General features: G+C 39.5%; 1 protein-coding gene across 1 annotated transcript in view; it reads right to left on the bottom strand.

Annotated features, from left to right (window-relative positions):
- Window positions 1-15,692, bottom strand: part of khdrbs3 (KH domain containing, RNA binding, signal transduction associated 3) — a 136,880-nt gene that overhangs the window by 36,661 nt on the left and 84,527 nt on the right. The window contains exons 4-6 of the mRNA XM_006795266.2: window positions 12,743-12,889; window positions 11,748-11,887; window positions 6,087-6,267 (exon numbers count right to left, since the gene is read on the bottom strand). Of these exons, the coding sequence (XP_006795329.1) occupies window positions 6,087-6,267; window positions 11,748-11,887; window positions 12,743-12,889 (468 nt within the window). The remainder of the gene's footprint in view (window positions 1-6,086; window positions 6,268-11,747; window positions 11,888-12,742; window positions 12,890-15,692) is intronic.

The raw sequence follows: 15,692 nt of genomic DNA on the forward strand, positions 1-15,692 counted from the left end.
TTATCAAGGGAATTCATGCCATCAATAAATTAGCCCTGAAGAAAAACATCTGCACACTGCAAATCACTCACCGCTTTCACTTCTGATGTAGCTCGACTATACGTGCTTATGCAGAACAGAGTCATGACAGGTAGTGGCAAGACTGTATTGATACAAGGACACGAAATATCAATATTTTAATTTGTTTAAAAAATTAAATTTTCTGGATTTTGAAAAATACTACAAACAAGAGATCTCATCTCATGCACTTTGCTCCTGAGAAAATCGAACAATTGGCTCAGCTGAAAAACACCGGACACGCTTAGCTTGACAGAGCTCAGTCACAGGAGTAAAAGCAGGACAGTAGCCTCACTGCATCTATAAAAAAATTAGAGGATGCCTGATGAATGCATAAACGTCTTTCACATTCTGCGACTGACTACAGCGACTACACGGTTGCCCACAGTTGAGGCTTTGAGCGCTTTTGATCTTAAGGCCCAGGTCACCTGATTGGTCGTAACTTTTCTGCAAACAGTCGCCATCCGACCATGTCGAAGGTTTCAAAATACTTGCTGTCTAATTAATAAATGCAAACAGTTTGCCAACATGTTGCCAACAGTCTGAATGAGTTTATGTCACTGAACACAACTCGGGGGGACTCGTCTCAACTGGCTGCCAGCTGGTTGTATTCTGGTTATATATAGATAGAACAGATCACAGATCCAATAGTTAAATGTGATTTTCTACTTTAAATTTAGGCTGCTTGGAAACTTCCCCTAATGCACTGAACATTTCTTCTCCTCTCCCATTTTGCCCTCTCCCTCTTTTTGTGTTGCTCTTCTCTTTCCCTTTACTCCATAACTGGTCACAGCAGATGGTTGCGGCTCCTTGAGCCTGGTTCTGCTTTCTTCCTGATAAAAGTGAGCTGCTCCTCTCCAGTACTTCCAAGTGCTTACTTATAGGTTTGGTTAGATTGTCCAATTCTGACAGTTTTCTCTCTAACAACGCAGGACCTTTACCTTACAATATAAAGTGCATCGAGGTGACTGATGTTTTGAATTGGTGCTTTATAAAAAATGTGACATTAATTGAAGAGAGAAAGATATTTTGCTTCATGTGTGATAAAACCGTGCTGCTGGACGTGCTGAATGAAAATCTGAGAATTCATCAGTCTCCAGGCAATAAGAAAATCACATTTTGTGGCAATATGTTGTCTTGAGGCATTTTTATCAGGCTAAAAAGAGAAAGAAAAAAAGGCAATACACAAAAACAAATTAGAGGCTCCACATACAAAAATAAAATAGTAGAGGATAACTGAAATTTTTAATTTGTGGTAGAAATTACAGATGACTCTGATTTGTTGGGAGCTAACAAAGAATAATTCAATTTTCTCTGCAATTAGTACAAATCACAGGTTTGGTCCCGTGTGGGGAGGATTCAATCCTATCTTCATGACTGGTCTTGCCTGCCCCACCAGTTGGTTGCAGCTTCTTTGTTACTGTATCTAAAATATTTCCCTAACCATCACATTCAATGGTTAAAACTGCTACAAGGACAGTGAATTAGACAACACGATTCAATTAACCGTGCTTGGCTCTCAGCAGGACTCGACATGCGGAGAAGTGCCTGAGGGAGATTTTTTTGTTTTTTTTTTAATGCCACAGTAGTCAGCAAGGACTCACAATGCTCAGAACGGATTACTGTTCCTGGAGGATTTAACATAAACAATGCCAACCCACATGCATTGCACACTTCGTGGTCCTCTCACCCAAAGGAATTCAGCTACCGTGTGAACAGAAACAAACACAGTTTCTCTCGCGTACATCTCCAGCATGGAGCTGATGTTCTACTATTTCGGTTAGCCTCCTTGGATTCTGTTCCATATTGGCAATGCTGGAACGGAAAGATACCAGCCAGAGCCTCATTTCTGACATGGGAGTTACATCATGTTTAATTCTCCTCCAATGGGATTAGCAGCAGGTAAGACAGTGATCTCAATGCACTTAATGAATTACACGAAATGAGATTTGGCTGCAGTCACAGTAGGCACTCAAGACGGCTGGGGCAGCCAGGACTGGAACACGGGATAATGACATTTCCGTGATTTTGTTTGGTAACAATTAGTTTCAGAATAATTTGATACTGATGCAAGTAGAACCTTTAACAAAAGGTGCATGCCGACTGCATGGCGGAGCATCATCAAGACAAAAATCGCCAGGGGGTAATCGAGGTCTGGCTCTTTCTTCCTGAACAAGAGCGGAGAAGACGCCTCCAGTTGAACAAGTGTTCTGGCCCGTGGCGATGTCAAGCAGAGCACAACAGGAACGTGTATATGAGCAAAAGCTAAGCGGTGACAAATGAAAGCAGCGAAACATCCCTTTGTCATTTCATTGATGAATACAGGGGCCTATTTGTCAGCGGCCGACAGAGAACGCTTGCCCTGGGATAGTGATACATTCAGATAATACAGAGTAACTCATTGAGCCTCTAATTTGCAGCCATGTGCTTCGATTTATCATGTGGCAGATGTTGGGGGTCTTTTTTTCCCCTCACAAACAGACACACAGGTGCAGGTGTCGGGAAGGGAAACGGGAGGGGGGGGGGACACAGTTTACAACTGTGACAATGATGGCAAACAGCTGGTCCAGGAGTCATTCTCTACGACCTCCACGCATTTGAATTGCAACCTCTGAATAAACCTGTCAGATGTGGTTAGGTATGGGCTGCTGGGGCAATTTTCCAATGCAGGCCACCTCCTCGCTCCTTCCCTCTGCTAAATATGCGATGCTGATCCCGGGGTCTCTGGGGAACTTGCCTTGACAGTGCGGCAGGAGACTCTCTTGGCAAATGCACAAAAGCCTCTGACTCTAAGCCTAATGTATTCATCTCTGGGAGCTGTTGATATTGCAGGTTACCATAAGACTGTAGGTAAGCTACAAGAACAGTCCACAATAACAGCTCGAAAAACAGATTTCTACTGTTTACTGTAACAACTCACAGCTTAAAGTGAGGGAACTTCAGACTGATGTTTTTCTTTCCACAGGGATGTGAACTACTACAAAAACACATCTGGGAGAGACATCTGTGCCACATTTTGAGTATCAAACAGTTAATTTTCTGTACTCTGGTGATACCATCTTCACCGTTTTGTACCTTTGCTGCACTGATTTAAGGTGGAAGACCTACACATCACTCTCAGATATTTTTCGTGTTTCCTATAGACCGTGCTGAGTCGACACAATTACACAATTGTTTGTGGACGTAACCTCTTTAACTGTAAATGTGTCTGACATTCATGTTATGGTGATTAACTTCATTCTTTAGCTTCTGGACCCAGATTTTTATGCTTGTTAAGAATAATGTTGATTTCAGGTATGCAAAAGCTGACTGAAATCTAGAAGGGCACAAAATATTACTGTAAGATCGGTTAGCGAGCTAGCAACAGCTCGAGAAAAATTAGCCTAGTGGCTCCTCCATGATTATCAGCCTGCCTGCAAGTGAAGTCTACGCTGTAGAATGAGATGGAGGTAAGTAAAAGATTCTGTATATGAACTATGATGGTAACTTAAAATGGTAAACCACTGAAGAAGTATTACTCACTGGAATGACTCAGTCATTAACTGTGTTCTGGTAGCCTAACAATATACATTTTAAAGCTGTAGGGAACTTTTGATTTGACAGTCAACATTTTCAACACGTCTGGTTAGTATTTGTGCAGCACATATACATTAATAATAAATCAAAAATATTTGAATTAAAAAAGAAAACAAAATGATCGTCGTGCAATTATACTGCGTTATATTTCCCTTTTTTAAGAGGCATCTGAACCACCTAAAAAATGGGAATTTGTGGGACTATTTGTAGGTAGATGGACCGCTGTATAATTTAAAGCTTTTAAGAAAAAATTGTAACTTTAATTTATATTTGTTTTAAAGTTAAGTGATAACATTAAGTATGTAGTATGAGAACTAACTGTGAATAACAGAAGAATTTGAAGTTCAAAATACATGCAAGAAGGCTGAAAGTAACATTTTTTTCGTTTCTGAAACTATTTTTGCGGCTAAAGTATGACTGAACTCTAACCCTAGCCTTAAGTTTGCCAGAGACGGTGGATCTTAAATAGGTTACAGTTTTATGACACCCAAATGTAACATACTACCTCGAACATAGTCACATCTAGTTTTTTTTATATATGAGACAAGATATTGTGTGTGATCCTTATTTTATTATTTTGCTGCTCCAATATTGATAATTCAGAATTAGATATCAGATGCATACATTAAGGAAACAACAGAGGAGAGCTCACATTTCAAACTGAAAAAAAAGAGATCTTACTCTTAGGAGAAAATAATGATCCCATAATGTCCATTAATTAGTCACAGGCTACAAACTGAACTCAATTTTTATCCTGTATTCATTTAAATTCAAGCTAATTAGAACAAAAACATAAACCAAATTAGCCTTTTTAAGTCTCTGTTTGCAACATAACCATTACAGTACAAACTGGAGGAATACCTTAGTAGTTAAAAATGCAACATTTCTGAGGCATAAGGGACAACGCTGAAGTGTCAGTGAGACAGTGTACAGCCAAGTAACGTTGGTATACTTGGAAACCAGAAACTATACCAAGTATAAAAATATGCACATGAAACTCGTGTTTTCAGAGTTATGACTCTGAGAAGGAGTTCGATGTTTGACACACATTATAATTACACCTCCTTCAGCTATATGTCGCAGCATCTCCTGCTGCTGCCACGCTGATGAACAGACAGATCAGCAATGAAATTACAGCAACTAATCAGCTGTTGTTTCCATAACACAAGCATGCATGTTATTATTATTCTTGGCTTCTTCCTCCAACTCTCCCATTCCCACTGGGGAAATGCACCTCACAGTTTGAAAACCTCTCATCCACAATAAACAGGTCTTCCCCGGTGGAGAAAACCCCACTGCTGTGCTTTAAAATGTAATTTTTAAAACTAGATTCTACTCTTCATAGTATGGGGGTGAAACTGTCCAAAACAAACACCTCTAAAACTAAACAAACATTACAAAACAGATGGACCCAAAAGTGACCCATGCATTTTAAAGCCTAAATGTTGTGTTTTTGAAGAAAACCATCGACTATTTACCTGAGCTTCCCAGAAAACACAATGTCATCAAGCTACATTCATAGAGAACAATCATAGACTATTTGGACACAAATATAGCTCAGTCGAAGATGGATGTAACCACTGTGATGTCATTGGTTGGTGTTCAGACTCATTGTTTGGGTTTTTTGCTGCTGCCGTGTTGGTTTGAACAGCAGTCCCCAACCTTTTTTGCTCCACGGACCGGTTTAATGTCAGACAATGTTTTCACGGACCGGCCTTTAAGGTGTCGCGTATAAGTACAACTAAATAAAATGATACGACCGAGACAAAAACTGTGGTATTTTGTAAATATAATAATAAACACAAATTCACTGTGTAATTGTGTAACTTTATTAGCAGCGTCGTCCTGAGATGCACCAACAACATTGAGACTAACATCCTCCTCTCTGCCCCTTGATGCTCTGTGGTTGCTAACGTGTAAATACTTTGTTCAAAATAAGACACACGACTACAACACATGAAAAGACCCAGGGAAACCGAGTTAACGATAAAAACCGAGCCTCAACTCAAGCGGCCCGGTACCAAACGACTCATGGACTGGTACCGGTCCGTGGCCCGGGGGTTGGAGACTGCTGGGTTTGAAGACCCAGCAGTGACCATATTTGGAGGGTGACGTGCCAGCCTCAAGTGGGCATCAGAGGAATAACAATTTCTCCAGTGGCTTCATTTTTAATCCCCAGAGATTGCCTCATGGAAACAGTAAGACGTAAACTTAATTGAATCTATATTTTTAATATAACATAAAAGTCAATCCAAATCTGAAATATTTCAATAAAACTCTCTCATTCTTATTTTAAAAACGAGTAGCAGTTGATATGGCACTCAGCCCTACACTATGTTAAAAATTTATTAAACTTAAATTTCACACACATGGACACAAACTACAACACACAAACATATTTTTGCACACGTGCGCTCACTGCTGTGTTCTCGCATTCGATTGGAAATACTCACATATTCGCCGTATGAGTCCTGGACTATGGGAGGAACTGGTCTGTACCCGGTGGCCGGGGGGGCCCCTCTGGCTCTCTGCACCCCTCGCCCTCTGGAGGACGGAACCCGGCTGGGCGGGGCTCCTCTGGGTGCGGCTCCTCGAGGCAGTGCTGCGTGCAGTGGAGGAACTCCTCCGCGACTCCTGACACGAGACACAAACATCCGCCCAGGTTTAGATGAAAGAGAAGAAGAGCTAATGCATGTTTTATATCTTATTAGCTTTTTTGGAGGCGACTGTAATAAATTCTGTAGATTACTGGAGGGAGGAATGGAAATGTGCGTCTTGGTGAGATGGATCAGATGCACAACACAACATATTCATATCATTTTTAAGGCAGTAAACGATACTGTTAAATGCATATCAGTTCACAGTATTTCATCTATCTCAGATGTCCATTGCATTCCATGTCTTCACGATGATGTGCTGTAATATATCATGTTTGCAGTGAAGCTGCCTCATCTACTTCCATTCCAGTTAGTGATTTCCTACATTGGCCAGAATGACTTGACTGCAACCGTAGCAATGAATTTGATACATTCGGCAGGCAGGTTATGTGTGTAGGTGGAGAGAGAGGAACAGCGAGGGTGGAGGGCAAGTTCTTCCAGTCGAGAAGAAGTGAGTCATGTCCATTACTCAAAACACAGCATGTCTTGTGGCTGAATTGCTTTCTTGTCTATTAAGGCAAATGTAGATAAAGGAAAAAAAGTACTTCTGCCTGTTTTATAATAAATGTATTCTACTGTGTTTGCTGATTTTCTAACTTGTCAGCCTGGAGAGTAAAGCACTGGTTAAAATTCTGCAAAAACTGAACATTTTTTAAAAATCTATTTCTTAGACATGGTAGCTTTTGATATTTAGAACTGCCAACAACCGACTTCTGCCTTTAATATTTTAGTAGCCAAGCATGCCCATCACATGCGGCTCTGCAGCAAACGAGTGAGCGATTCTGATGACATCTGGAACACAGAGCCTAACTCGCACTGAAATCAAGACGGAAGCAAATTCAAGCTGCTCTGCTGGAAATCAAAGGCGGTCTGACCTTGTGGTTGGGTAAAAATGTTGCACGCGCTTTTTACATCGAATGAGCTTTCTTTTTAAAAGCAGTTAACTGATCTGGAGCAGCAGCAGAAAACCGCCAGGGGTCATTTTCTTTCTATGCTTTCCATTTCAGCTCCTTCTTCCCATCTTTTCTTTTTGTTCCTGGTGAAACATCACAGATTTGGGGCAGGAAGACAGAGAGAGTGAAAAAAGACTAACCAGGATAGTAGGGAATGTTTACTTGATTGCAATTTGGCCGTCCTTAAGTTTAAATACTTTTTTAAAAAAATGATTCCCCTTTAAGAGCTATTCCAGCAGCAGCTCCAGTCAAAGTTAGTGTAAAAAGGAACATCAATTACAAAGTCTCTATTAGATCGGCATCAAAAAAGCGTGCGAATATGGAAGAAACTGCATGCTACTTCCACCGTAGCAGCCTGTGGGACTCCTGTCTTATCACGCACAAATTAAGCATGGTAAATGCTAATTACAGTGTAATTTAAAACACAGCCAATTATATTCTGACTCTGAGCAACACAAACGCCCTTTCTTCGTGACCTTGTTTATCTCAAAATCTGATAAAAGAAGTGTGTTTTCTTTTCTAAACACAAAGAGCAAACAACACGACTGCTTTCTCTTTCTTTTTTTAAAGCGAGCGTTGAGCAAAGAGCGTTAAAGTCTCCTAATGGCCGTGAGTATTTTCATTTGTAGTCTTGTGAGGTCTCCAAGGAGCTGGAATTAGCGTGGGTTCACAGAGATGGTACAGAAGCAAGCATCAACTGGAGATCATTTGCATTTAAAGGATTTTATGCAAATGAGGCTTTGCTTTGCTAATGTTTATGGACACCAGACATTGCATCACTGCACTCTGCTAGACACTATTTACTATCATTGTTGTTTTCCAATTAGAGGTGCTTGCTCACCGGCCTGACCTATTTCATCACACATGAATAGCAGTTTTGGGTAAAACATGACCTTTTAACATGGAACAAACAAACACTGCTATTCACAAAATGTACGTTGTTAGCTTAGCCAAAAGGTGGTACACACTCGCCTCAATTTCTGTGTGCTTTTTCACATGACCAGGGGAGTACAGTTAAATTAAGAAATAATGGTGTTAAATGTAAGTATAACATTTTTCTGCTAAATAATATTTAAGTAAATGTTAATTGAAATATACCTGATCTAAGAATGATCGTGGTATAGGAAGTAGTTTGGTTTAGTAAATTCATTTAATTGTTTTTGGCATCTGCTAACTCCTTTCTATTGGCTGTTCACTGTGGGACCCTGTACTAACGTGAAATGTGAGTATGTGGCACTGCCACCGACGGGATTAGAGTGTGGAACAGAATGTAGCAGTATGTAACAGAATGAAAAAACATTAACATCACTTTTAGTTAGTCCCTTATTCTCAGTCATGGAAGCCCCAGGGGTAAAACTACTGTGGGGCCTGCAGATGCTGATAAAAAGGCAATAAGACAGGCAATAAGTCAGTCTGCTATCAGTCTGCAATTGAATGGGGTCAAGTTGACAATTACATGAATTGTGCTGGTGGTAATATGTCACTAAACTGTGATAAACCAGTGAAATCTGTTTCTGTCTGTTCCATCTACAGACACAGAAATTCAGATTAAATAGAAATTCACAGTAGCTATTTCCAATCTGATTGCAGCCAGACTGCAACATGCATCTGTCTGCCTTTATGAATTAGACGGGAATTATTTGCAAGACACGAGGCAACTTTAGCAACCACCTTGTGATCCAAAGGGGCTGATAAGAGCTGAGCTCACTACACTGTGCCACTAAGGGAAGAGGAAGGGATAGTAATGTTGAAATACTTTTCTTACTTTTCAGTTTTCTTATGATTCTTAAATTATTTATTGTTGAATATTGTAAGATTTTATATATTTTGTAAGTAAATTGCAAATAGTTTCAGCAACTGCAACCATGGGGAAGGCAAAACATGAACAGAGGTGGTTCAGGATTGTATTTTTTGTTAAATGATGGATTGGCATCACCTTTGTGCTTTGTTGCATCTCATCTTGGCTTGGTGTATTTTAAAACGTATCTGTGTTTGCATATCTGCATTTCCATTTCCATATTGCCACCCTGAAAATGGTTGTTTAACCTTAAAACCCTACAATCATATTGTTGTCTATCACTGCAAAAAACAAACAAACAGTACAATCTAGATGCTCATAATGCACATAAGGCCAGATCAATCTCAGAAGAACAGCTTGATGGAGGATCACTAAGTAAAGTTTAAAAGTTTAGATTTGACAAGTTAACAGTCATGACTTTGTAGACTAACATCTGTATAACTATAACCAGCTGTGTAAACTGTAAAATGATAACATTTGCTATTAAAAAGTATTAAAAAATACAGCCCATGCAGCATCTATACTGTATTTTTGAATAAACAGGTTTTATAACACAAGGATGATGGCTGTTATCATGGATCTAATTTATGTAACTCGTGATCAAACTGCAGCCTAGAGTTCAAAACAGCCGTACTCGTTACTGTAAGAGTAATGAAAACTTCCAAGAGTGAAAAAGCAATGTGAGTTCTACATCACAGCACATGTTCAAAAAGCTTAAGCATCAAGGAAAGGGATCTTTTCACCTTCCATGCACTCCCACTTTGTTTGAGTAAGTGAATTAAATTAAGGAAGAGCTAAAATGACTGTTGCCTGCAGGCAAACAAACTTAGCTTAGTTTGCCACAAATCAAACCAAATTTGGCTCATAGTCGTAAACTCAGGAGACCTGCAGCAGCATGCACGGTGTGTGTATAGGGACGTGGAATGTTCTCCACTACATTTATTTTAAAATATTACTACAGTGAGTTATTTTTCAGAATTACATTGCTAATATAAGTTGTATATATAATGTGTCATAATATTTAGCTAAACATTACACTATTGAGTAATTAATGTGAGGGCCTTTGATTTGATCTTTCTGACAGCAGAGCTGCTGAGTGAAGTAACAGAAGAAGAAGTCAGACTTACTTCCAAGTTATTAGCTTCAAACTTCAAAAGTCTCAGCAAAATAATAAACATCAGTGCGTGCTGCTTTTGTGTGTAAAAACTGTTCACGCAGCAAACTTATTGTGTTGCACAAAATCCGACTGCACTTGCCTGTGGCCTGATGAAAAATACAGATTATTGACTTGTACTTTATTAAAGTGGGTGAGTTTGTCTGGCTTTGCCGTAAACAGATGCGCCAGTTGATCTCTTGCATTTATAAAAAGGCTGTTCAAGGAATGCTTGCTGCATTAAAGTGCTGGTGCTGCTACCATGAGTGGAATAAAGCGTCTACAGCAGCGATCCTGGGGGCCAAATGTCTACAATGTATTTAGCCCTTCATATCTTTAACATTCAAAATGCAGAAATGTCTTTTTACACTTGTCTTTAATTAGCTTATTTGACTAGAATGACAAATAAATGTAGCTCTTTATTAAAGGTTTAATATTTAGGATAAGCAATACCAAATTCTACCTCTAAAGCAATGGTTGATAAAGAGCAGTTTTGTGCAAAAAGAAAAAAAACATGTCTCCCTCATATTTGATGCTTCTTTTGTTTGTGCCCTGTTAGTCTTCCAGAATACATTAAAAAAAGCGTATAAATTCAAGGAATTAGCAGCTGTATGCAAAGTTCCACAGTGCCAACTTCAATTGATAACGGCACTGCGTTGGGTTTGCTGCAGCTACAGTTTCTCACTCTTCTTTTAATTCCTGCTGAGGTCTGCAGCCATTCTGCATGGTGTACTCAGAAATACCAGCGCTCATTTTCTGGCTTAAGAAGAACGTTTTTTGTTACAGTTCATTCTTTCAAAAAGTAAGAAACAACTTCCAAACTATTCAATAACAAGTCATATTACACATGAAGTCTTTGTCTGGTTTGTTGTGCTCAGTTTGATGCTTTGTCCTGTTGGAATGGCGATAGATCAGTACAGACACATTATGATACACGTCTTTCTGGCAGATGCACCAACAAGTATAAATAGCAACCTAGGCTTTTTACCAGGGCTTTCAAAATGGCCTATTTAATCCTGTGTGTTTTGTTTTTTTGCTTTTTAATTAGGATAACAAAATTATTTTGTCACCTTTAGTAACAAATGATGGTACTCTGGTATCAGTACTGAAAAGCCGTATTAGCCCGTGAGGTATTATTTAATTAAATCAAGAAGTAATTACACTCACTCTGCTATCACAGCTGAGATTTCAGTAAATCCAACCCAGACTGCATTTGAAAAAATACCTAGGCTCGCTGTCACGTCAGAGATTCAAGAGACATAAGAAACATCCACTGTCTACCTTCTATTGCAAAAGCTAAACAAAAACACCAGATATTTCTTGTGTTGTTAGACACAGACGGTCAAAATGTGCTTTAATTCTAAATAGAGACATTAACTCATAAAATGCAACTGGATACTATATACATCTATTTATGGAGAAATAGATAAAGAGCCTTCCCAGTGGCTCTTTATCTGTAAATAATACTCAATCCCCAGATGATCTGAAATGCACAATATCTTGCACATAAACACAAACACACACACTCTCACACACATTTGGGCACAGGCTACCTGGGAGGCCCCGGAACAGGTGTCCCTCTTCCACGGGCGGCTGACTTGCCCCTCACTGATGGCACCTTGGCATCCTCGGAGCCGCCGTTCAGGTATGTGAGCTCCTGCAGCTGGGCCTGTCTGATCTCATCATTGTAATCCTGCACACAGAGAGGCATCATGTTCACACTCACACACACACATGCGTGCGTGCAGACGGCAATAGACTCGCTTTCAATTACACTGTATTAAATTACGTCCTTTATCTCCAGGGCTACAGCCCCGGGAATATCTAATTAATATACTTTACAGTACTGCCGTGACCGCCGTTCCTGAGGCAGCAAAACATTTCAGATGATTCCTGTTGATAAATCCTCGGGACCCAGCTTGACTTCATCTTCTCACACAGCTGCTTTTTGCCTCTAACTTAAAACGGTATGGAAATATGGCTTTAATCTTAAAATGACTGATATGATTGTCATGTGTCCCCAGAATCAGTGTCTACACTTTATGGCAACTTTGAGATGAGAAGGTAGCCAGGGGGGACGGGACTGCCTATAATTAATGACGAGATGTAAATCATTGGAGCTCTGAGTATTGGAGACATCATTCATAATGAATGAAGAGTAAATAAGCTCCATGCTGTATGCTGCTGCCAAGGAGGGTTTGGCCCATGCAGAGAGATTCCCTCCTGTGCTCTTTTATTCCTCTTATACCCACGACTTCCCACACAGGATCACACACTGAATCACACACACATACACACACTTGGAAGACCCTGACAGAATTATAGTACAAGTTACAAACAAAGGGAGACAGTGAAAGAGCGACTCATCTCTGCTGTTATTCACTCACTTCGCTGTGGACAGACTGAAATGAGTTGGCTGGGGCCAAAGAGCAGCTGGAGAGAGATTCAGGAGGAGAAAAAAGTAAAAGCCAGAAGAGGTGTGTGTGTGTGTGTGTGTGTGTGTGTGTGTGTGTGTGTGTGTGTGTGCGTGAGTAGAAAGAGAACATACTGGTATGAGAAACTTCTTGATCTCCTCCAGAGCGTGACCCATCCTGGCGTACGCCTCGGCTGGTGGGGCGAAGATCTCAATGAGGACGTGCAGGTCTTCGTTCAGGTGATGATATTTGGCCTCGCCGCTCTGCCGTAGCTCTTCTTCCTGATGCCACAACAAGAAAGAACAACAGTTTGTTATCACGTATTGTTTCTCTGCACATTATGACTGAGCTTGCTTCCACTGCAAGGAACATTCACCTTCCTGTAACGATTTCCATAACTGTTAACATAATGAGGTTTGATGCTTTGCTCCTGCAGAGTTTAAAAACTTTAGCCAATGGGCATTCTTTACAATCTCCTCAGCTGTCACATTTAGCTGATTGTTTTTGTCCCATCTTCATTACTAATGGGCGGAATTGATGTGCAGTGCATGCTTATGCCGACATCTTTGCTTGTTGCATTTTGGCTCATCTATGTGATCGCTGTCACTTCATTAAAATAAATTAAGCAACTCTGGGAGGAAATGAAAGTTTTGATTTATAATTGATGGAGTGCAGTATTGATTGCTGTAAAACAGGCTTATGTGAAAAATTGAGAAGTCATTTAGAAAAATCATTTATACGGAAAAAAGATTTTTAATTGAAATCTTTCGCTCAGTGTGTAGTAGAGGGGTGAATCTAACATCCCCGTGCTGGTGTTTGTCCCAGATTATTATAATAATGTTGGTTCGGATCACACTGCAAATGACCAATCATGTTACTGTGACGTCATAGCTTTGCATCTTAATGGGAAAAAAAAGAAATTCAGTTTTATTTACATAATGCCAAATCACAATAACAGTTGCCTCAAGGTTCTTTATATTGTAAAGTAAAGACCAGACCTATAATAAAATATCCAGAGGGTTTTCGGCCTACTGCACATTCACCTCCTCCTCTGCATACTGAGTTAATAGTGGAAACATCTCTTCCACTGCAAAACCAGCAACCAGGTGTCTTTATTTCCCACAGAAAGGCAGCTTTGGCTAAAGGCTAGCCATTAGGGCTTCAGAGGTGTAGCACCAGCATCCTTCTCCTCCTCTACTGGTGGAGCTGTTGGCTCAATGTGTTTCCTTAAAATGTGAGCTTTTTAGCATCTAACAGACATGTAATAGTTCTGCCATATAACAGTGACCCTGTCTGCTATTTTGCTAGCTGATCTTAACAAGGTAACGGATCACAAATGTAGGACTGGATACATTCCTACTACGCAGCTGCTTGGCAACATGTCAGACAGAGATGACACACGTGTGAAAGCATGATGGACTTTTGTTCTTCTACTGCAAAAATTGACTTTTTTCTTATTTTTTGTGTAAAAATAAAATACACTCTTAACAAGCAAGTTTTGCACAAGAAAATCAAGCTTGTTCTGGGAAAATATTTTTCTCTATAAGATATTTCAGCTCATATTGAGCCTTTTTTCCCCAGTTACAGGGTATGGTAATGGTTTGGCTAAAATTACAGAATAAGAATACGATTACTTTTCTTATTTCAAGAGTAAAGCCACTTAAACAACTTTTCAATTCAAGAAATGTATTTAATGGGTGCTGGTTTAGCTCACTGTGTTGAGCGGGTGCCTGCATGCTGCATGGCTGACAGCCTGTCTTCCACTCTTTCTCTCCCTCTGTTTTCCTGTCGATTCTTCACTGCCCCTACCAATAAAGCCAAACAAAGGCCTAAAAAAGAAATATATTTAATGACACTAAAGTTTGTCCTACAGTTAGCTTCTTGTTTCTTCTTGTTTATATGAAAATCTAAATTAAGCTGTAAAATCTTAAGTCAAATTTTCATCAATTAAGCGTAAATTGTAGACAGTCTTGTCCAGTTAAAAGGCATACAGAAGTCATTTGCTAGTTTTAAGGATTCTAGCAAAAAAACTTTTGCTTCCCTATTGGCAGATTTTTTTGTCAAAACAAGTTAATTTTGTCAGATTTAAGAATATTTGGCTTATTTCATGTAGAGCTATTTTTTCACTGTCTCATTCAATGAAAAGAAATCTGCAGTACTGGACGCTGCCAGACGCTCATGTGCTAATGCCTGAAATTCTTACCCTGTCAGTTTTTTGGATTTGATGAGCACCTTGAACAACGAGACATAAAACACTGACTCTCACAGACTGAATTGGTTGAATGGCAAGATAGACAACATGGAGGTAGTGTACTTTGCATTGCAAAAAGAAACTATATGGTATCTGCAAAATCAATATTTTGTGTCAATCTAAACCAAGAATAAAAATAGACTGACTCGAGACTTCTTTTTCTCCTCCACCAATATTCCCCTGCGCTGATATCCTGTCCCTTAGCACAGCGCTAAGGTTAAACTCAGATTGTTGACCTTGTAGAATCAGCATTAGTACAACCTGGTATAAAATATTGTATGAATTACACAACAAGTCCTTTCATTAAGTTATCAATATGCACTTTACATTAGAAACTATAATCTTTCCCATGCTTTAACCTTTTTGTGTCACTTAATCCTGTAAAGTAACCGAAAGCTTAAAATGCACTGACAAGACATGCAAAATGTTCCTAAAGTTGTGTGTGATTTATGCACGTGATTTCACATTAACTAGTAAGACTTAACATTGAGGTTTGGATGAGACAGACACACAGGCAGACACTGCATTTCATTCCCATTTCATTTCATTTCATTCCCTGCAAATCTCTAATTCTCAGTTTATGTCATGTTCTTTTTCAATTTAAAATGATGTTTGGCAATCATAGAAGACACAGCCAATGTAAAGAAATATAACATTTAAAAAAAAGTTAACAAATAAATAAATCACCATCTATCATCCTCTGAGCAGACACAACCAACAAGCAAATGTGTGTTTTCCCTGTGACACGCCAGCTCCACAGTGGCACTCTGAGAAGCTCCGGTTTGAAGCGCACATTTGACTTATGCGAGACGATCTTTTATAGAATATCAAGG

Source organism: Neolamprologus brichardi, chromosome 22, assembly GCF_056152115.1.
Source record: "Neolamprologus brichardi isolate AB-2024 chromosome 22, ASM5615211v1, whole genome shotgun sequence".
Taxonomy (NCBI): Eukaryota; Metazoa; Chordata; class Actinopteri; order Cichliformes; family Cichlidae; genus Neolamprologus; species Neolamprologus brichardi.